The sequence below is a fragment of the Grampus griseus genome, assembly GCF_964374135.1.
Source record: "Grampus griseus genome assembly, chromosome: 3".
Lineage (NCBI taxonomy): Eukaryota > Metazoa > Chordata > Mammalia > Artiodactyla > Delphinidae > Grampus > Grampus griseus.
In genome coordinates, this window is record NC_139019.1 from 233,089 (window position 1) to 255,165 (window position 22,077).

The window sequence follows — 22,077 nt, forward strand, 5'->3', positions numbered from 1 at the left end:
GGCCCTCAGGGCTGGACCTGCGCTGGAGGGAAGCAGGGCTGGGGCGTGACCGCAGCGGCGGGTCCCTGCACGGCGGATCGGCACCTTGAGCTCGGAGGTGTGTGAGCAGCGGGGCTCCCCCCTCGTTTGCATGTTTGGTCTTGATTGGGCTGTGACTGAGCACGCAGAGCTGCGCGTCCTTACAGTGCACAGTCTGATTGGTTCTGAGATGTGTAATCACCCGAGAAACATTGCCGAAGCCAAGGTCACAGACACTCCCGTCACGTCCGAAGGTTCCTTGTGCCCTGGTCACTCCTGCGGTAGCCTCGTCCCAGGCGACCTTGCCTGCGCCCTTGTCCGGTAGGCTGTTTGCATTTCCTGGAATTTCCTATAAATGGGGTCCTACACCTTGTGGGCTTCTCTCCCTTGTCAAGATGATGTCGGTTCCTCTGTGGTTTGTGTGCCGGGTGTGTCCTTCCTACGCTGAGTGGTGCCCGTCGTGTGGAGGAACCACGTGTGTTTGTTCATCTCAGGTGGACATTTGGGTGGTTCCCAGGTTGGGGTATCACGAATAAAGCTGCTGTGAATGTTTACGTACGGGTCTTTGGATGTAACGTTTTCATTTCTCTTGGGTAAACACCTAGGAGTGGGATTGTGGGTCACATATACAGCAGAGGAGGGTTTGACTTTTTAAGAAACCACCAGACCATTCTCCAAAGCAGCTGCACCGTTTACATTCCTGGCCGCTGAGCGTGTGATCCCTCTACTTTCTCAGCGGTGCCTGGGGTGTCGGTCTTGGTTTCAGCCACTCTGATGGGTTGTGGTGGTAGCTCACCATGGTTTTAATTTGTGTTTCCCTAGTGGCTAATGGTGTTGATATCCTTTCATGTGCTTATTTGCCGTCCATACAGCTTCTTTGGTGAAGAGTTTTCTAAATAATTTGCCTATCTTCTTATTGGGCTGTTTGTCTTCTCGTTGAATTGTAAAACTTCTTTACATATTCTGGATACAGGCTCTTTTTGTGAATATTTTTAACCAATCTATGCCTCCCCTTTTCATTTTCTTAATGGTGATTTTCAAAGACAATTAAAAATTTTTGAAAAAGATCAATTTATCATTTTTTTCTTTCACGAGTTTTTTTTTTTTTTTGGTGTGTGTCCTAAGAGTCCCAGGACTACTCTGAGGTCTCAAAGATTTTCTCGCGTATTTTCTTGTAAACTTTCATGGTACGTTTTAGACTTAGGTCTGTGATCTATTTTGAGCTAATTTCAGGTATTGTGTGAGGTAAGGGCTGATGTTTACTTGTTTTCATGGATGTCCAGTTGATTAGCACATTTATTGAAAAGACTTTCTTTCCCTATTGAATTGCCTCAGTATCTGTGTCAAATGAATTGACCAAAAAAATGTGAGTCTGTTTCTCGGCCCTCTGTTCTGTTCCATTGATCTATGTTTCCATCGTTTCTCTAATACCAAACCATTGGGAACATTGCAGCTTCAGAGAGGCTTATAGTCAGTCAGGCAAGTCCTCCAACTTTGCCCTCTAATTGGCTATTCTCTGTCCTCTGCATGTCCATGTGAAGTCTAGACTCCTTGTCATTTCTGTAAAAGGTCCTGCTGGAATTTCAGTTGAGGCTCCATTGAGTCCACGGATCAGTTTGGGGGAGTGACACAGTCTTAACAGTACTGAGTCTTACGGTCCTGTGCATGGTGTGTCTTTCTGTTTGTTTACGTCTCTTTAAGTTTCCTCAGCGCTATTTTATAGTCTCCGTTTAGGCGTCTGGAATGTCTTCTGTTGGGCTGGTCCCAGGTGTTCTATGTTTTGGCTCCCGTTGTAACCCTCCTGCCAGCGAGTGGCCAGGCGCCTCCCGTGCTGCCGGTCGTTGTCCCCTCACTCCTGCCGCGTCTCCACCCTGGGGAGTTGGAGCTTCCTCCCTGTGGCCCTGGGCTTGAGCCAGAGGCCAGCTCAGGGGAGCATTTCCCTCCACGTGGCCCCTCTCACCCACCTGGCGGGGGCGGGGAGGTTCTGCTCTGGTGCCTGGAGCTGGAGGGGGGCTGCGTGGAGGGGCAGCCAGGTGGTCTGAGAAAGCTGGAAGGACTAGAGCTTTTCCAGCGCCTGTTTCTTCAGTTGCGAGTGTCCCCCTAGTTGCCCCTCGGGGGTGCGGGCTGGGGACAGTCACGGCTCGTCCCATCCCAGGCACACGTGGGCTGGGAGGGGCGACTGCTCCCCACAGGTCTACCCGGAGGTGAGATTTGAGCCGGGCCACCCTCTCCCCTTCTCTGGCCCCCACACCTGCCCTCAGTGCTACCTTGTTTTCTGGGGCGGCTTCGAGTGTCTTTCACTCCTGGGTGGGCCATTCCACACGGGGTCTGTTCAGTCTCCCCAGGCCTCCTGACCCTTTAAATTTTGGCTAGTAGCATGAGTAATGTTGGTGTAGGTGCCTCACTGAGGGGAAAAAAATAAAAAAGAAACAGCAGAAAGTGGCAAGATAACCAGAGAATGGGAGAAAATAATTGCAAATTGTATGTCTGTTAAGGATCTAGGATCCTGAACATATAAAGATTTCCTACAACTCAAGAACAGAAAAGCAAACACCCCAATTTGAAAATGGGCAAAGGACTTGATTAGACATTTCTCCAAAGAAGATAAAGAGATAGCCGACAAACACGTGAAAAGACGCTTGACTTTACTGGTCATTAAGGAAATGCCAATCAAACCACAATGAGATACTGCTTTACACCTACGAGAATGGCTCTTATTTTAAAAAAGGAAAATAACAAGTGCTGGCGAGGCTGTGGAGTGTGGCTGGGGGGCGTGACGGGGCACAGCCTCTGTGGAGGACAGTCTGGCAGCTCCTCTCAAGGTTAAACCTAGAACCACCAGGTTAAGCTGGTTGCTCCGCTCTTAGGCGTATACCCAAGAGAAGCAAAAGCACGTGTTCAAGCAGAAACGTGGACTCGAAGTTTATGGCTGCAGGGTTTACAGTACCCGTAAAGTGGGAGCGAGGCAAGCGCCCGTGGACTGGTGAACAGGTAAGCATCCATCCAGGCCGTGGAACACAGCGTGAAAAGGAGTGGAGCTCCACCCGGGCTGTGCCGTGGGCGAACCTTGACGCCCGACGGCCAGTGACGGAGGCCAGGCGCGCAAAGTCTGATTCCGTTTACACACAGTGTCTAGAACGGGCAGACCTGGGGAGACAGAAAGCGATTGTGGCCGCCGGGGGCTGAGAGGCGGGGAAGATGAGAGAAACTGCTTAGCGGCGCGGGCGGGGGGTGACTTGGGGGTGAAGAAGTGTTTTGGAGCGTGATAGAGGTTGACAGCACTGTGAACGTAGTAAATGCCAAAACTTTAAAACAGCTTTATGTTATGTGACTTGCATCTCCATTAAAAGAAAGAAGCCGCTTCTGGGGTTGGAGCTGCAGCTCTTGTGAGGTTTTGTGTGGCCTCGGCGCCGACAGCATGGGTTGGGGGTGAGCCCCGGGCTTCTGACAGAAAGGATGGCGTAAGGCAGCTTTCCACGTTCGTACGAGTGAACACACGCTGGAGGAATAGGAACTTCCGGACAAAAGAGTCCCGAGCCCCTAAGAGCGGCAGGGAGGGGCAGGCCCGGGGCAGCGCCGCTCCCCAGCCGTCCTGGCTTTGCTTTCTAGGAAGGTGGGGGCGGGGCGGGGGAGGGCACCGTCGTCCCGGGGTTGAGAGGGCCCAGGAGCGGGGTCGCGGTGGGCGGGGAAGCCTGGGCAGGGGCCGCTCCCTCTGTGGGGGCGGGCAGGCCTGTGGCGGGGCCCCGGCCACCGCACTTCGGGGCCTCGGAGGGGCGGGCGGGACAGCGCTGCGGTGCCTGGGCCGCCTCCATCATCTTCGCCTCAGAACCTTTCAGCCCTGCTGTGTAGTGGGAAACTGAGGCCCGGAGGGGCCGCTTACACCTGGACTGAGGGCCCTAGAGGAACACCGAGAGAGGTGAGCGGTGCGGCCAGAGCCGGTGTCCTTCTGCCGCGTCGGGGGAGTTAGCACAGAGAGGCCAGGAAGCGTGCTGGGGTCACACGGCTCTCCTGCTGCCCGCTCCGTGTCTCTCTGTGCTTCCTCCCACTACTGTGGGCCAGTGGCACGGTTGGCGTGGCCCACGGTTTAGTTCACGCATCTTCGGGGATGGGCGCGTCTCCGTCTGGCGGCTGCATTTAGAAGCTGATGGCTCCTCCAGAGGTCACCGCCTGGGACGGCTTTCAGCCTGGGCCTCCCAGTCTGATAGTGATCTTTCCCCACAGGAGGCCCGCCGTGGGCGCCGAGAAGTCGAACCCTTCCAAGAGACACCGGGATCGCCTCAACGCCGAGCTGGACCGCCTAGCCGGCCTGCTGCCACTGCCCCCCGACATCATCTCTAAGCTGGACAAGCTTTCGGTCCTGCGCCTCAGCGTCAGTTACCTCCGGGTGAAGAGCTTCTTCCAAGGTAGGACTCTCACCTGTGCCCACCTGGACCTCACCTGGGTCCCACCCGGCTTTGCTGGGATCGACCAGTTGGCGCCTCTCAGCCTGGGGAACCATTTAGAGGCGGAGCGCTGAATGCAGACCGACACGAGTGGCCCTGGGGGAAGGGGCTGGGGCCAGACCTCGCCCTGCTTGGCCTCACCTGCCCCAGGGCCCTGGGGATGCTGGGAGCTCCGGCCAGGCACCGGGCGCCTCTCTGCATGGGGGTGCCTGGTGTGTTGGACCCTTGCAGTAGCTCTGGGTACTTGCCCACATCCGGTGCCCCAGGCCAAGCCTTACTCTGCATGTGGCCTGGCTGAGCTCCTGAGGAAGAAACGTGGTTGTCACCACTCTGCTTCAGACCTGGGACTGCTGCCATCACCCCTCAGTTACGTCTGAGCTTCTTACACAATCATGAATTTGTTATATGTCTTTGGGAGCAGGTAGGATAAGTGTTGAAGGTGGGCAGGCGTGGACAGTAGCCGGTGGTAGGGACTGCAGCAGACTGCTGAGTTCATGCTCTGTCTCAAGGCGTTGGGACAGCCTCCCGCGGCCAAAACCCACCTTGGGGTGTGGTGAGCGGGGCCAGCTGGTGAGGCTGCAGCCCTGCAACCACGGGCACCCGGGCCCGTGCCGCTGCCCGGCCCTGCCGCTGGGCCCGGGAGGCCATGTGACTCCGACGTGTCTGAGGTGTGGCAGCCTCTGCGCCTTGCTGGCTTTCTCGGCCCCGGGAGAGGGAGGGCAGCTTTCCTAAGAGCTCAGCCTGCCTTCCACCCTGACCCTTCAGGGACCGCCAGCAGCTCTACCCGCTGTGCTCTCCAGCTGGGCCAGCGCCAACCAGCCCCTCCAAAGGGCCCCCCTTGGCCTTCACTTCCTCTCACGGAGCAGGAAGCCTAGACTCTCCTGCCGCTGCTGGCCTCCGAGAGCACCCTCTGTGTGAGAGCTCTGCACAGGGGTCTGACTCCGCGGGACCCCGGGCCCCTCAGCTGTGTCCTGCTCTGTGCTGGGGCCTGGGCCCTCGTTGGTAGTGCAGACCTGAGTGTGTCAAGCTGTCCCTCGTGGAAAGCCGTTCTGCCCCCCGGGGAGGGCCCAGTTCACAGGGCTCTGTGTCTGCACAGCCGGGCTTGGTCCCTGCTCCCTGTGACACCTGCCTGTGTCCATCCCCCCACAGGTTCGTGGGCTGAGCTTTGACAGCCTGGCCTGGGGTTCACCCAGTGCTCAGCCCAGGTCCGTCCCCCTAGTAACTCGTGCTCTTTTACTGGGTGTCCGTCACCCAGACCCCCCATGGCTGGAGGCCCAAGCTCATGAAACATTTCTGGAAAAGTAGGTTTGGAAGACGACAGAGAATGGTGGGTGCCACGGGGGGAGGAATGCGGGGGGTCACCAGGAGGGTTGTGCAGGCTGGTGGGCTTCCAGGAGGAGGCGAGGGGGTGGGTGTGATCTGCAGGCCACACAGAGGCAGCCCCCTCAAGGAGCCGTCTAAGGGACCCTTGCTGCTGCATTCCTGCTTCTGGGGTGGGGCCTCCTCGGCACCCCAGCCTCCCCAGCTGTGGTGTGGGCCCCCTCCCTGGGGCAGAGGGGTTTTCTCTTCCTCCCCCAGTGGCACTGGGACCTCATCAGGCCCGCAGTGCTGGGGCTTGGCGCCCTCACCCTGCCGGCCCCCTTTTCCCTGTGGGCAGCTGCAAGGCCCCTGCAGACCCCATCTCCCAACCTCTGCAGCCTCCAGGGGTCCTGCATATCCCACTGGCCCACATTCAGGACCGGGCCTGAATTTTTTCTGAGCCCTTCTCGTTCCCACGGTGTCCTGTCCCTCCCCGAGAGCACCTGTATTTCCCCTGGATTTCGGGTTACCGTTGCCCCGGGACTTGGCTCTCCGATGGGCTCGGGAAAACGGGGAAATTCGCAGACTGTGTGGTGCTTTGTGCGAGGTGGGCAGCCGCTCTTCCCAGCTCGTCTGTTCCGAGTGGAAGTTGAAAGCGACAGCCCCTAAAGTGGCTTTGAATTATACTTTAAAATTAGAAATCAATACTACCGGCCCGTGGCACCTCCCGAGTGGGGTCCAGGGCACGTAATTCCAGGTCAGCAGTGGGCTCACTGCTGGACGCCGTGTCCTCGGGGGCTTCAAGGAGACCAGGGGCTGTGACCAGCTTTCTGACTTGGGGTCAGGCCTTCAGGCCTCTCAGGCCCTCCTTGTGTCCCTCCGGGGGAGGGTCTCTGTCCTACAGGGGCCCTGCTGTGGGGACAATGGGGAGGGCCCTGCACCTTGCCAAAGGAAGCCCTGCAGTGGGGACATCCGCAGACCCCGCCCGAGCCCCCACTGGAACTGACACACAGAATCGTTAGCAGCATTTATCTCTGAGACGCGGTTACAGGAGTTTTGTTTTACTTTCCAGGTTTCCAAAGTCTTACTGAAATGCATCAATTTTTTAGGTAGGAAAAACTCAAATGTGTAAAACAGCAGAGACAGTCATTTCAGCACTGCTGTGGTCTTGGGGTGGAGTCCAGGGTCCTCATCCTGGAACCCAGGCCCTGCCGGTGCTGCCAGGTCGCTGGTGCAGGTTGCTCAGGTGACTGCTGAAGCATCGCTGGCTTCCAAATAAGTGCAGGACATGCAAACACACACAGTCTAAAACGTGTGGTCGGCATGGAGCAGCCTGTGGGGCCCAGGGAGCCGGCTTTGGAAAACGTTGAAGGAGCAGCGGGAATTCCATCTCTTCAGGAGCCAACACCTCTGAAATCGGAAAAGTAGAGATTGCAGCGCCCAGGTTGGGGTACTGAGGGCTGTGCTCATGAAGCGGAGAGAGTTCCGTGAAGGGATGACAGGAGGTCTCTGGGACAGCCCGGGAAGTGCTGGGGACTCACAGCCCAGCCTTTGGAAACTATCAGACCCTGGCTCCTGATGCCAGGTCTCCCCATGCAAGGGTCTCCATCCCCATGCTGGGGTCTCCATATCCAAACTGGGTTTCCCATCTCCCTACTGGGGTCTCTATTTCCCATACTGGGGGCCCCATTCCTATTCTGGGGTCCCCATCACCGTGCCTGGGTCTCCATCTCCACGCCGGGTCTCCATCTCCATACAGGGTCTCCCATCTCCATGCTGGGGTCTCCATCCCTGTGCCTGGGGTTCCCCATGCTCTGGGCTTGCACAGTGACCTGTTGGACAGCTTAGGCCAGCTCTGGAGCTGCCCAGGTGGGGCTTCTGTTCACCTTCCTCCCCCAGAAGCATCCAGCTGCATGTGGGACATTAGTAGGGACTTGTCTCTTCCTCTCTGGTCACTTCCTCAGGTCCAGCTGTGCCCAGCCACGCCAGGGTTGGTGGTCTTGGAAAGGCTTCAGTTTTGCTGTTTCCAGGAGTTCAGGCATCTGTCCAGGTGTCCACCTGAACCCATGGTTCTTCTTGACCAGGAGCAGAGTGCTTTTCCCACATTACGGCCGATCCCACCCCCTCCCCTGAGGCAGGGGGATGCCTGTCAGGTCTGCTGAGCCCTCGAGCTGCAGGTGGGCAGCCCTGCCGGTCACAGTGGGGTGAACTCATGAACTTGGTTTCTCCATCACACCTTTCTCCCAAGGATTCCCGAGTTCGTAATCCCCCTCAAGCTGTACATTTTAGGGGAAATTCTAAATATTTTCTTGAATTCATTTCCTCTGCATAGTTAGAAAATGTCAAGCTATAAAAATTGGATCTTAATCTGTGCTTCCTGACTCAGAAACGGATAAACTAATTTCATTAAAGCTTCCATAAAAAGTCACCTTCAGGAAGGACATGAACTGGAAAGTTCCAACCTCCAAGGGCAATAATGTCCTGAAAATTTGCTTGTAATGTTTGTGTTGGTGCTGACTTTCATGAATTTTTAAAAGGCAGTGGGCTTATTTAATTAATTTACTTGGTTTTTGCCTAGACTGAGGGCTGGCGCTTCTAAGTTACAAACCGTCTGCTTGTGCCAAAGAGAGGGATTTTCCATTCTTGCAGATTTCACCGTTCGAAAGAGGGGAAATTGGGGGTCGATAAAAGAAAAGGGAGGGAGGGTGGGTGAGTGGAGAGCATGAAGGACACTGAGGGGGGCCAGAGATGGGTTCCTTCCAGGACATGTGGCCCAGGATGTGAGGTCCCAGCAGCGGTCTGCACTGCTGTGTCAGCCCAGCTGGGAGACTTGCCGGGTCTGGGGTTCAAGCGCCCAGAGTGGGGACCAGCGTGGAGATGACCAAGGGCCTGCGGTTCACCCAGGCCTGTCGCGTGGCCTGCAGGCAGGACTGTCGGGGGGATCAACAGAGGGAGGGGACAGTCTCAGCAGGCAAGAAGGGCAGGAAGAGCACGATTCCAGCTTCCCATGAAAATCTGGAGATTTCCACGCTGAAAGGCTGCCGCCCCCCTTCACTGTGCACCCTGGCCTGGATCTGGGCCTCTGTCCACTTGCACCCTCTGTGATGGGGTCGATCCTGGCCCCTGGCTCACCTGGGCTGGGCGGGTCTGCTTCACCCCCACCCAGTGCGGAGGTCCAGAAGCCCTCACGTCATGAGATGTGTCCGGGACCCCACACAGGATGCCGTGCTCCTTAGCAGGTCAGAGGTGAAATGCTCCTTGAGACTTAGCAGTCCTGTAACCCAGGAGGGAAGTGTATGCAACTGTTGAGCTAAATTGTGCCGGTTTTCAGCTTTCACTGAAGAGCTATCCTCCCCTGATGAGCCCTGCCATGGACAGAATGTCTGCGTCCCCCACAAAGGCATATGTTGAGATGGGGCCTCAGAGGAGGTCATTAGGGTAGGAAGTGGTCACGAGGTGGGGCCCTGATCCCAGAGGGTTACCGTCCGCATAAGAGGAGGCACCAGAGGGCCCTCTCCTCCCCTGTCCCCTGCGGCCGAGGCCTCATGGGACAGAGTGAGGAGGTGGCCGTCTGTAAGCAGAAGAGCCCTCGCTGGAAGCTGAGCTTGGGCTCCTGGCCTCAGAGCTGTGAGGAAGTAAGGCTCTGCTGAGTGTGGGGTTTTGTCAAAGTGGCCGAGGCACCTGTGATGATGTGATGGGGAGGGAGGTCTGGGACCTGATTTTTCTCTCTTCACGTGGAGTGTTTGGTGGATTCCTTCCCGCCAGGGAGTGGATTTGGGTCGTCACTGCGTTTACTTTCCAGCCCTTCAGCTGCCAGAGCCCCCTTCCCTCTATCACTGACACTTTCTGGAAGACAGCCTCCCCGGGGCATTTCCAGCAGATACACTTGTCCTGGGTTGTGTCAGGGCCTTCAGGGGAGGGAGCTGGCCCTGCTGTGTGCACACCTGCCTCTTACCCTAGACCCCAGGCAGGCCCCTGCAGAGCCATCCTGCAGAAAGTTCACCCTGGATCGTTTTGTGCTGGTTTTATTTCCCCCTTCATCTCTTAATTACCTCTGAAAGGTGAGTCTGGCCCAGCGGAGGGGCTGGTTCATTCACTCATTCGTTCACTTTCTCCTGGTACCACGTGCCCCCCACCCCCGCCCCAGGACACAGCAAACAGCTTTGAATTTTCTCTCGCTGCCCCTGGATGGACTGGGGGTGGCCCCAGACTCTCCTGGTCCCTTCTGGGTCGTTTAGTGCCTTTCAGTCAAAACAGTTAAATCTCTAAAAGTATTTCAAGTGCGAGCCTTCTCCCCGCCTGCACAGAGGCTGCAGCAGGCAGGGGTGGGGGGCGCCTGGCGGTGAGGTCAGCTGCTCCTCCCTGAGGTCCTGCCTCACTGGGAGCCATGGTTTCCGGCCCTTCCAGGTTGGAGTAGCAGCAGGAAGAAGAGCTGAAGATTGGGAGAGCTCCTGCCTGACCGGCACTGCCCTGGCACACAAGCTGGGTGGTCTTGGTGTTTTCCTGGCTTCTGAGGACCATGGACCTGGGGGTCTGTTTGCCTCGGTGGCCAACATGGGCGACCCATCCTCTCCAGCTGGTTCTTTGTGTTTCCTTCCTTAGCCTGGGTGTCAGATGGTCTGAAGTCTCTTCTCATGTCTCCAGGCACCCTCCTGGGAGGAGCTGAGACACCCTAGGCCAGTGCTTGGACATTGTGGCCCACCTGCTCCCCAGGAAACGTACATCTTTGACCTGCTAGTGGGGACGTGGTACTTCTCACTTTCAGTCCAACCTCCTTTGGATTTCTTGAGTGTAGAGAGACCCCAGCCCCACTAGCCCGTGGAGGCATGTGGCAGGCCCTCACAGGGCCATCATGAAGCCCCTCTCACTGGGCATCAGGCGAGGAGAGAGCCCCCACCCATCTCCTGGTGCAGGTGGGGGTGTGGGATGAACAGCACAGCCCTCCAACGAGGCCCTTCTCCCAGCTTCAAACGTCTCTCACCTCTGACATCTTTGCTGCCTTGCCGAGGTCACCTGGGATCTCACTTTGGGACCCAGGTATAGTTGGCATATGTATAGTTGTGGGGTCTTGGCCCAAATTCAGACTTAAAAGTTTCACATTAAAAACCAGTTATAGGGCTTCTCTGGTGGCGCAGTGGTTGAGAGTCCGCCTGCCGATGCAGGGGACACGGGTTCGTGCCCCAGTCTGGGAAGATCCCACATGCTGCGGAGTGGCTAGGCCCGTGAGCCATGGCCACTGAGCCTGCGCGTCCGGAGCCCGTGCTCCGCAACGGGAGAGGCCACAACAGTGAGAGGCCCACGTACCGCAAAAAAAAAAAACCCAAAAAAAACCCCCCAAAAAACTAGTTATAATGCAAGTAAACAGAACAGCTGCCATGGTCCCCGCCTCCTAGAATTTAGAGTTGAGTGGAGAAGATCTGCCACCAGACATAGAGCCTCTTCCATTTCCAGCAGATTCAGCAGCAAGGCACCAATCAGCCGTCCTGCAGATAACATCCAAAATTTAAGATAAAATATCTGAAACCTTTAAAAATATATTGATCAGCCAGCAGGAAATTAAGGAATACTCAAAGAGATCAAAAACTAAGTGCAGCTGAGAACCCAATGAGAATGTATTAAAAAAAAATTTAAAGGAGGGCTTCCCTGGTGGCGCAGTGGTTGAGAGTCTGCCTGCCGATGCAGGGGACATGGTTTCGTGCCCCGGTCCGGGAAGATCCCACATGCTGCGGAGCGGCTGGGCCCGTGAGCCATGGCCGCTGAGCCTGCGCGTCCGGAGCCTGTGCTCCGCAACGGGAGAGGCCACAACAGTGAGAGGCCCGCGTACCACAAAAAAAAAAAAAAAAAAAAATTTAAAGGATGCACTTCATGCAGAAGGAAAGGAAGGTTAGGGCTTCGAGAAGGAATGGATAAGAAGGTGGTGACTATGTGTATCAATCAAAGCAAACACTGATGTATAAAATAGTAGTAATGGTGTATTGTAAGAACAAAAAAAGAGAGAAATAAATTCCTAGCTGTGGTAGCATATAAATCTGGAGCAGGAGATTTGAGTTAAAGATTTCAACAGTTCTTGTATTAATTAACTTTGGAGGTTGATTAACTAATTCATAATAAAATTTCCAGGATAACCATCAAGATGACAGAAAGGTATAATTTTCAGACTAATGGAGAGAGAAAAGTGGAATGAGAAAATATAAACAGTCAAAAGAAAAAAGACAAGAAGGGAGAAAAAAGAAACGTGAAGGAGTGGAACAAATAGAAAGCATAAAATTCCAAATGTGTCATTAGTTACAATAAATGTAAATGGACTAAACATGCCAACTAACAGATAAGGATTATTAAAGTGATTTACTATATCTGTTTACAAAAGGCACAGAAAGGGTGAAAGTAAAAGGATGGAAAAGGATATATTGGAAACTGAAATAAATCTGATGAAGTTATATTAATATCAAAAAATTGATTTGTGGATGAAAAACACTACTGGAGATCATGAGAGTATAATTTAATAATCATTTAGTAATGATTAAACATTTTATTTCATCAAGCAAATAAAATTATTTTAAATTTGTGTGCCTTTAATAACATAATCTCAAAAATATAAAACAGATATTGATAGAACTACAAGGAAAAATACATGAATTCATCACCAGAGAGAAAGATTTTAGATAGTTCTCTCAGTACTTAACAGAGCAAATAAACAAAAATCAGTAATGATTATAGAAGATTTGAACAATGCAAAAAGGGTTAATCTCATGGACATTACATAACACTGTACTCTGAAACTCAGAACTCACATCTTTTCAAACCTAATGGAACTTGTAAATATATTGAAAACATTGGTCAATAAAGCAAGTCACAATAAATTTCAAAAGACAAAACCATGAAGAATGCATGGTGAGCCCTTAAGGCAGTTAAGCTGGAAATCCATAAAAAAGAAGACTTGAAAACCCTGATATATTTGGAAATAAACATATTTATAAGTAAAATAGATCAAAGAAGAAAGCATGATGGAACTGAGAAAATGTTTATAAATCAAAATGCGTGGGATGCAGTTAATGTCATTCTTAGAAATGAATGACCTTGAGTGTTTATATGTGAAAGAAGGAGGGCTGAAATTAATGAGCTAAGCATTCAGTTTTGTAGTTTTGATAAAGAAGAGTAAAATAAACAAAAGGAGAGTCAAAGAAAGGAAATAATAAAGGGGAAGATATTAGTGAAATAGAAAGGAAACATACAATAGAGTTCCTTTAAAATGAAAAAAACTGCAAAGATCTGGTGAGACTGATCCAGGAAAAACAGCAAACAGTATTAGGAATGTAAAAGGAACACAATTATAGATGCTGCAGATATTTAAAAGATGGGTTGAATTTTGTCATGAACAAATTTATGCCAATAAATTTGAAAACATAATAAATGCCTAAATATAGCTTACTAAAATTGACTCAAGAAGAAATAGAAAACCCGAATAGTCACATGACCATTTGAATCCGTGGTTAAAATCTTCCCACAGAGAAAATCTAGGCCCAGATAGAATTAAAGCAATTTCCATCAAATATTAAAGGAAAAATAAGTCCACTCTGTACTGAATCCTGTGGTGTAGAATTGGAACTGGAGGTATCGGTGTGAACTCACATTATGCACACACACGTGTGTGTGTGTGTGTGTGTGTTCTAGCTCTGTCTGCTGAAAGGGCCACACCAGTAGCAGAGAGCTACAACTTACATTCAGATCTCGGTTTCCAGACATGGTTCACCATTAAAAGGAGGCTTTCTGGCCTCCGTCTAGAGTTGGAGCAGAGAAAGGACTAGATGAACTTAGAATGTCCGTGCTGGACAGCAGGCCGTGCTCAGAGCGTGAGGAGACCTGCCCTGGGACACAAGCCACCCTAAAGGCCTCCCTGGCCAGGTCTGGGACAGTTTTCAGCGTTAAGATGAATAAGGATGGTGATGGATTAAAATCCAGCGAATAAAATGGGATTCCATAAATCCACACTGATATAAATAAGTGAATGAATAAATAAATACTAAGAGAAAGTTCTTCCTAACAGTACATCCATTCTAGATGGATGACTGGAGAGAGAAGAGGTGAATTATAAAATCCCCAGTTGGTAACCATTGCAGGAATAATTCAGGCCAGAAGCGTCAATGGACGCTAAGATTACTGGGTGAGCAGGTGGGGAGCAGCCTGTGGGGACAAGTGTCTCGAGGGCGGGGAGGGGCTCCCCGGCGGCCCCCTCACAGCCCGGCCCGCTGGTCTCTCTCCTCTAGGCTTTGCTCAGAGTCACCCCCTCTGGAGGCCTCCTCCAGCCACACTGGGACGCTCAGTGCTCGCCTGTGTCCCCAGGCGGGGGCTGGAGACATGAATGACTGTGGGCAAGCGAGTGACCCGGCCATAGGAAAACCCACAAGCTGATGCAGTAGAATCCTGGCGTGGACTCTCTTGTTTTCTAAATATGGCTCTGCGTGAAATGAGCACGTTTATTCACACTCCTGAGGTTTCTTCTCGCCTAAGTGAACTTGGGGCTTTGACTGGCAGTTGGAATCCCTCCTCTCCCGCAGCCTAACCGTGGGGTTTGGAAGGACGGGCACCCCTGCCCGTACCACCTGCTGGTGCCCCTCCCCAGCCCGCCTCCCACCGTGGTTAGATAAGAGCTCCTCTGGCGCCTGCTGTTTTACTCCCACGTGCTTGCCGCCACCTTCCCCGTGCTGGGTGGGCGGACAGCTGGACGCGAGGGCACAGAGCCCGGCGAGCAAGTCCGTTCTTGGCAGCCCAGGTGCAGAGAACAGCCTGTCCAGAAGGAGACTGAGAGTAAGCAGTGTCCTCTGCTGCAGCGCTTTCTTCCAGCCTGTGTGATGCACGTGCATCTTCCAAAGGCAAAACAAGGAGTTTATCGTTGAGTTCTTGAAAAGCGAAGGGAGGACAGTTTGAATGTCTGAAAACTGAAGTGGTCCATTAATTTGAGGCCAGGATTGCAGCGGGGTGGGGAGCTCCACGCCCTCCATCTGGCCCCGTCCCAGACGCCAGGCCTGGTCACTGGTCTCCCCCGGCAGGTGCGCGGCACTGCACGGGAGCCCCATGTGCGCCCACTCATCACGGAGAAGAGCGGGTGTCGGGAGAGGTGAGCTGGGGCTCTTCGGGGTTCCTGTCAACCCCTGGACTCACGTGGCCTCTGGGCCCCGACAGTTGTCGCCAGGGTCACCCAGAGTGGGGCCTGGCGGTGGGGGCAGTGGTGAGTGGAGCCGGTTAGCAGCCCGGCCTGTGAAGGTGGCTGGTCCCCCACGTCCTGGACCTCTGTCTCACAAGAGGGTGTGCCGGCCCCACAGGAGGTGACAGGGGAGCCCGCCAGAAGGTCCTGCTCACCCAGCCCCCGCGCCTGCTCTCAGCCGCACGAAGGGGACAGCCGGCCGCCAGGGACTTGCCCCGCCGGCTACCTGGCTCAGCTGCTGTGACAAATACACAGACCTTTACCTCTCACAGTCCTGGAGGCCTGAGGTCCGAGATCAGGTGCCCCATGGTCGGGCTCTGGTGAGAACCGCTTCTGGGTTGTCCCCACATGGCGGAAGGGGTGAGGGAGCTCCCTGGGGTCTCTTACGAGGACACTAATCCCATTCGTGGGGCTCCACCCTTGTGACCCAAAGGCCCCTCCGAACACCATCACCCTGGGGGGCCAGGAATCTGGGGACACAGGCATCCATCCACAGGCCTTGTGGAGGTTGGCGCTGAGTTGGCGGCAACAAGATGTGGACGCGGAACATCACGGCATTTGCAGGGCACCCGCTGCCCCGCCCTGCTCAGAGCTCCTCCGGTGTGTGTCCCTGCTGGATCCTCACGACAGCCCACGCCCGTCTTACGGCAGCGCTGAGGCTCCCAGGACCCCTGCTCTGAGCCCGAGCTCCTCTGCTAAGCAGGCCTTTGAGGGGGTCTGGGCCGGAAGTGGGCAGAAGTGGGAGGCATGCCTGCTCCTTGGGGTCCCAGGAGCTCCAAGCTCACTGTTTCCCTCCACCCTGCCCTCTGGGCACAGCTTTGGGGAGAGCCGGGCAGAGCCGTGGTCATGCCAGCTGCCGCCATTGGGACACGCGGACAAGCGTGGATGTCAGCCCTGAACTCGAGGGCCTGGGGCCCAGCGCGCTGCTGGACCAGGGCTGGAGGGGAAACGACCCAGGTGCCAAGGCCATGTGCGCTGTGCAGAGCACAGTGCAGAGCCTAGGGTGCTCCCTCGATGCTGAGATGATTTTTACCAGGCATGTGTTCATTCAAAGCAGGGGCTGGGCTTGGACGTGGACCTATCCACTCCAGGAGCTGCAGCTGGTCAGAATCGGGGGTTCAGCCCATCTTCCCGTGGTGTCCCCAGCTTCTCTCTCAATCACCCTGGGTGGCAGAAGTCCTGTACCCCAATCCCTGGACTGCCCTACACGTCCCCAATTCAGCGTGCCCCACGATCTGGGCTCACCTGTCCCGTCCCCTGAGGAGCTGGCTGGCAGCACAGTGGCTTCTGGGCGTCACGCACCATCTAGGGGCAGAGATGGGGCGTCTTCTGGTTCCTCCTCCACCGGGAGCACTTGGCACCCCTCAGGGGCCAGACCCAGGCACAGGACCCCTGAGAAGCTGCTGGTGGGGGCGGGGTGTCCGTGGCCCAGGGCTCGGCCCAGGGTGGTAACTGCCCTGCGTCTCCTCTGTGGGAAGGACTCGGAAGGAAGCGGGGTACCGGGTGGGGCCGGCGGGGTGCAGTCAGCCCCAGTCCGGTGGGGCAGTGGCCGTTCCATTCTCCCCCTCCCCCTACGGCTGTGTGTGCAGCACATTCACAGGGACGCCCACTGTCTCCAGCACGATTCCTCACGTTCTCTCTGTTGCAGATGAGCCTTTTCAGGTATGCAAGAAATCGAGGAAGTGAGAGGAAGGCTGGTTCCGGTTGGTTCTACAGCCAGTTGGTGGACGGCCTGGACCAGGCAGTGAGAACCTTGTCAAGTGCGGCTGAGCTCGGGCCTGAGTGGGGGAGGGAGCCAGGGCTCCAGGCGGAGCACCGGGTCCAGGCTGGGCTGCGCGGGCCCCTGGGAGCCCGTTCATCTCCGGAAGGGGCGGCCCTGGCTGGGCCTCCTGTCTGCCTCGAGACCCTGAGCTCTGTCTACAGACCAGAGGCGCCCGGGCTCTGCCCTGCGGGAGGACGGCTTCCGTGGGACCAGGGCTCTTGGCCGCCCTCACCTGCCACTGCCCCTCAGGCTAGGCTGGGCAGGAGGAGGGCCGGCTGCCCGCAGGGTGGGGCTGAAGGGACGCGGGTGCCACCGGGGTCCCGTCTCGTGGCTTGGCCCCCTTTCTGGGGACAGCGGCTCACCAGGGGCACGAGGCCCTTCGACGTGACAGGCCTCTCCGCCCCTGGCTGGACCGCAGGGGACGCCTCGAGCTCCGGGCCTCGGGGCCCTGCTCCCCCACCCCGTCCCCAAACGTCCCTCCTCGCGGGGCCTAGGGGGCCACAGTGACTCCTCCTCTGCACGCGTTCACCAACTCCCCGTGGCCCCTCGCCCCACACACCTGCTCCCTGCCGCCGTTTCTCCCCGGCCTGTTGCCAGGGGCGACCAGGAGCAGGCGGGGCGAGGCGTGGCGGCGGGCTCGCCCCTCGTCCCGAAGGAGACCGGGCGGAGAGGGCGCCGGCGATGGCTGGGTGGGGTCCGCCGGCGGAGGCCCCTGCCCAGAGCCCCGCCTCCCCTCCAGGGCCCCGCTCAGACCCGCGGGTGAGACGTGTGGTGGCAGGGAGAGGAGAAGCGGCACCCCGGAGGCAGACGCTGGGCCGAATACCAGAGCCAGGTGACGGCGGAGCTGCCGCCCCGCCCCGGGGCTCTTCCCCCAGCTGCTCTCTCCCAGCGCCGCGGGCTCCCCCCTCCGGACTGCCCCCCACGCGGAAGAGGGCTGGCACCCGCCGCCTGCGGGCCTGGCCGTGGCCCCCACCCGCACTGGGGTTTGCTGCCCTGACTCAGCTTCCGGGCGCTCCTGACCTGGGGGCCGGGGCTGTCGGCTCAGATGAGTTTTCGGGAAGGCGCCCCCCACCCTGGCTGGGCCTCCGGGACAGCCTCGGAATCACATTCGGTTTCTTCTAGTCTCACCACAGGCCTGGGGGTGGGGCGCGCTGGCGGCCCTGCTCGCACGCGAGGCCCTGGCCGGGGTCCAGGCGGCTGTCACCGCGGCGCTGACGCCCCATCGCGTGACAGGAGCCCGAGGAGGCCCCGCCGGGCGTGCCCCGCGGAATGTGGCTGCGGAGGAGGGAAGTGCGGGTGCCCGGCGGGGGCGCACGCGAGGCCGGGGAGCCGCGTGGGGGGAGGGGAGGGAGGGGAGGCGGGGACCCCCGCCGCGGCTGCCCCTGTGCGGGCAGCGGCCCCTGCACGTCTGTGGGCGACGGAGCGCATCTGTCTGCGCGCCGCCGAGTGGGGCTGGGTCCCGGCGGCGTCGGCGAACCGCGTCCGCCGCGGTGACGTCACCGCCTGGGGCTCCCCAGCCTCCGGCCGTGGGCGGCAGCACAGCCGGCTCGGCGTCCGCAGGCCCGGCGAGCAGGGAAGCCCCGTCCCAGCGTCCCCTTCCCCTCAGCCCAGCGCGCACGGGGGCGGGGAGCTGGCTGGAGCCGGGGCGGCCCCTGCAGCGGCGTGTGTGGCAGGCAGGCCTTGGCGGTCCGGGCTGTGGCGGTCCCCCTGGGCGCACCGAGGCGGGGTCCTGCCCCCCAGCCCCGCCGCTGTGACCCCACGTCCCACCAGGCCCGCTTGGGCTCTGCCCACCCAGCTGGGAGACGTGGCCTTGTGCTGGCAGGGGGCTGCGGGGAGGGGTGGGGCGGGAGTGGGTCCCGGGCCCCCGCCGGTCGGCGTTTCCCTCCTTTAGCCTTCTCAGCCCCTGAGAGCAGAGCACGGGGTCTGTGTGACCCTCTGTCAGAGGCTCGGAGCATTCTGACGCCAGAAGGTTCCCGCGCGGACATGGCGCCTCTCGGTGGGCTCCTCCTGGGTCTGACTAATCCGAGCTCTATGAGTTTCACGCATTCACCTCTCAGCTTCCTGAGCAGAGTGGAGCTCAAGATGGACTAAACGTTAGTTAACGCCTCTGGCTTCTCTGCTCAGAGCTGTCTCACTGCCTAGAGAACCAGCAGCCTCGAGGGGAGCTTGGCTGCTGGCGGGTTTCGGTTGGGAAGGGAGGCCTGGGCGTCTAAGGCACACACGGCGGCGTCTGCGTCTCCGCCCAGGCACCCAGGTGTGCCTGTCGTGTTTCGCAGAACACACCTGCTTTCCCTCGAGGAAATGGGTTCGTTTCTTGTTCTATCTAGTGCAGGAGAGGAAGGCGATGAAGCGAAGCTTCTGAGAGAGGGAGGGACCGAGAGGCCGGCGGAGACTGAAGGCCATGGCTGGGCCGCCAAGGGCCACCGTCCGGGGGCCTCCCTGAGGGCCTCTGCATCGCGCACTTTGCCCCTGTGGATGCCCTGAGCTTGGCGTCAGGGGTGTAAATGAAGGGCCACCTTGGCCACTGCCTGTGTGTGTGTGAGGGGTCTCGATCCACAGTGGTCCTGGCCCAACCTGGAGAGCACGTCGGGGGCCTGCTGTCCTGGGGCCTGGGACCCTGCATTTCTGACCAGCGCCTGGGGGAGCGGGTGCGCCCTGGAGGGAAAGTTCGGCACAGCCTGCTGGTTTTGAAGGAGAAATGCTGGGGAGTCCCATGCTGTGGTTGTATTTTACTCCAAAACCAGACGAGACAGGGACCGCCTGCAGGGCCCTTGGTGGCATTGACATTTCCCCTGAATGAGGGAAATGGTAGGCACAGCCCTCCCGGCCTCCACAGAGGCACCAGCGCCAGGCCCGCTCCTGGCCGGGACCCCCTTTAATGGCTGTGCGCTCAGCAGCCCCCAGCGGCCCCCATAATTCCCAGGTGCTGATGATGCTGAGCACGGAGTTGGGGGTCCCCCACCAAGCGCCAGGGGCTGGGATGTGGATGACGTCTGTCTGACCTGCACATCTGTCTGAGCTTTTCACCCCAAGTGGATGTGAGGCCAGAGGGGGTGTTGGGAGAAGCAGCGTGAGCGTGCAGGGGGCGCCCGCCTGCCGGGAGCATTGTCTGCTCCGCTCTGGGTGAGGGGCGGGGGCTCCAGGAGGGAGGGATGGGGGAGGGGCACGTGGGGGTCCCGGCCGGTGATTGGTTACCCAGACCAGTGGTGTCCAGTTTGGAGACCTGCCCGCGCTTGGGTCTTGAGAGAGGAGCTTTGGGGACCCCCGGGGGGGTCCCTGAGATGGGGAGGGGGGTTAAGGGGTTTGCAGGAGGGGGGAGTGCAGTTTCTGGGGAGCAGAGTGGGGCAGGGTCCTCAGACGCGGCCTAGCTGTGAAGTCCCGGTCCCCCGAATGTCACCCGGCTCCCACCCAGCTGCCCCGCCCGCCGCCCTGGGTGTCTTCTGGGCAGCGAGGAGACCACAGGTCAGCGCGCCTGTGGAGGGTGGGTGGAAGTTGGAGAAACGTCAGGGAACCATCACTAACTGTGCTCTCCTCCAACAGCCCTGCAGCAGCCGGCGGCCGGTGCCCCCTCAGCAGAAGACAGGGATCCGCGTGGAGGGTCTGCCGTGCTGGAGGGAAGGCTGCTACTGGAGGTGAGCCCTCGCTCGTGTCACGTGCGGCCGTGTCCCCGTGGGCCTCGGTTGTGGCCGCTTACAGCCACTGGGAAGTTAAGCCTCAGGAAGGGCTGCAGGATGTGGCTCCAGGAACCCCTGGGGGCAGCACAGGCAGTGACCTGAGGCCCATGAGCTTCAAATCTGAAAACCGTTTTCTGTTCTGCATTTTCTGGTTTTACTTGTCAACGGGAGAACCTAATGAAAAATTGAGCGGGCTTTTTACCCCTCAAAGTGAGGACGGAAGACTGCATTGTGCGTCCCAGGGCTAGCGGGCGAGCCAGCTGCCCTGTTGCTGGTGCTACACGCTGGGCGTCACGCCAGGGCTGGGCTTCTCACCTGAGACAGACCCGGCCGGCTGGCTCTGAACTGCTTTTCCTGACCCTGTTGCTCGTGGGTCAGTTTCTTAAACGAGAAAAGAGGCGGTGGAGCTTCCTGGGTTGGATCAAATCACAGAGCGAGGGTGCCGCGGCCTCCGCTAGAGAGACTCGGGCCCTGGTCTGCCCCTCCTCCAAGGGGCTGGGGGGATGCAGGCCGTCCCTCCACAGGACAGTGTGGGTGCTGAGGGAGAGGAGCCCGTGGCAGGCTGCCCCTCAGCCGGCCGCCGAGGTGACCCTGGAGCCGTGCTTCGCTGGCCGTGCCCACGTGTCTCCCTGCCTGTCCACCTCGGGCCCTAGAGCCCCACTGGGTGGGCAGCTCTGCCCCCAGGGGAAGCCAGCGCGTCCTCGATGCCCTCCGCACCCCGACATTCGGTGCATCTGTTAGGTTGACCCGATGAGGGGCAGACGTGGCTCAGGATGGGTGCCGCTTACACTGGGAGAAGTTCCGCCGGGCAGGAGCCCATCGGCTTCCTCCAGGCGCTGCTCTGTAGCCCAGGCTGCTCCGTCGGCCGAGCCCCTCCCGCACCTGTCGCTCTGGGCTCAGCGCCCTCGCCAGCACGACGGGACTGATCACGTCCCGGCCCCCCGGGGCCAGCGCCTCTCACAGGGAACACACTGCGCTCCGCCCACGGAGACGCGGCTGAGCACGGCAGCGGCCGCGGCACGCCACTTCCCCCGTGGCCCCGACAGCGCCTCCCGCCCAGCAGCGCCCGCCGCGAGGAGGGGAGCCCACGAGACGCCCTTTCTGTCCCACCTCAGCCCGGCCTCTCGGAGGCGGGCAGCCTCTCTGCACGCTATTCCAGCCTTTTACTAGAAGCATCAAACGCCGACCAGGAAGGGAGGATGGACTGACAGGTGGCGGGACTGGTGGCCGGGCTCCGGCTGTGGTCAGCAGTGGCCGACCGGTTCCTCCAGTTCTGCCCATGTCTCCTCGGACACCCCTCGCCCTGGTGCCCCTCCTCACGCTGCACCTTCTCATCGTGCGGGCGCTGCGTCCAGCCCTCTGCTCTCCCGTGTGCCCGACCATGGCGCCCCCTCCGGCCCCGCCCCACGGCCCCCCAAGCTCTCGGCCCCTGCTGAGGGGTGTGGATGTGCTTTGAGGATCTATGAGCTTAGGGACCTTTTGCTTTCTAAAGAGGTAAGAACAGGCGAGGACTGAAGTTCTTGCAGGCAACGGGGTTCACGTCTGAGTCTCCTGTGTGAGGAGCCCGGGGCCTCCCACCCCTGGAGCCCGTCGGGAGCAGAGTGTGGGCCTGAGAGCAGCGTGCTTTTGGAGATGTCGTGCTTTCAGTAGAGGAGGTGTTCCCATATTCGTTATTCATCA

At 58.0% G+C, this 22,077-nt stretch overlaps 1 protein-coding gene across 1 annotated transcript in view; it reads left to right on the forward strand.

Moving 5' to 3' along the window:
• AHRR (aryl hydrocarbon receptor repressor) overlaps positions 1–22,077 on the forward strand; it is a gene marked incomplete at its 3' end in the record, with an annotated part of 60,868 nt that overhangs the window by 2,755 nt on the left and 36,036 nt on the right. Inside the window, exons 2-3 of the mRNA XM_082650603.1 lie at positions 4,240–4,421; positions 20,264–20,355. Coding sequence (XP_082506729.1) covers positions 4,240–4,421; positions 20,264–20,355 — 274 coding nt within the window. The remainder of the gene's footprint in view (positions 1–4,239; positions 4,422–20,263; positions 20,356–22,077) is intronic.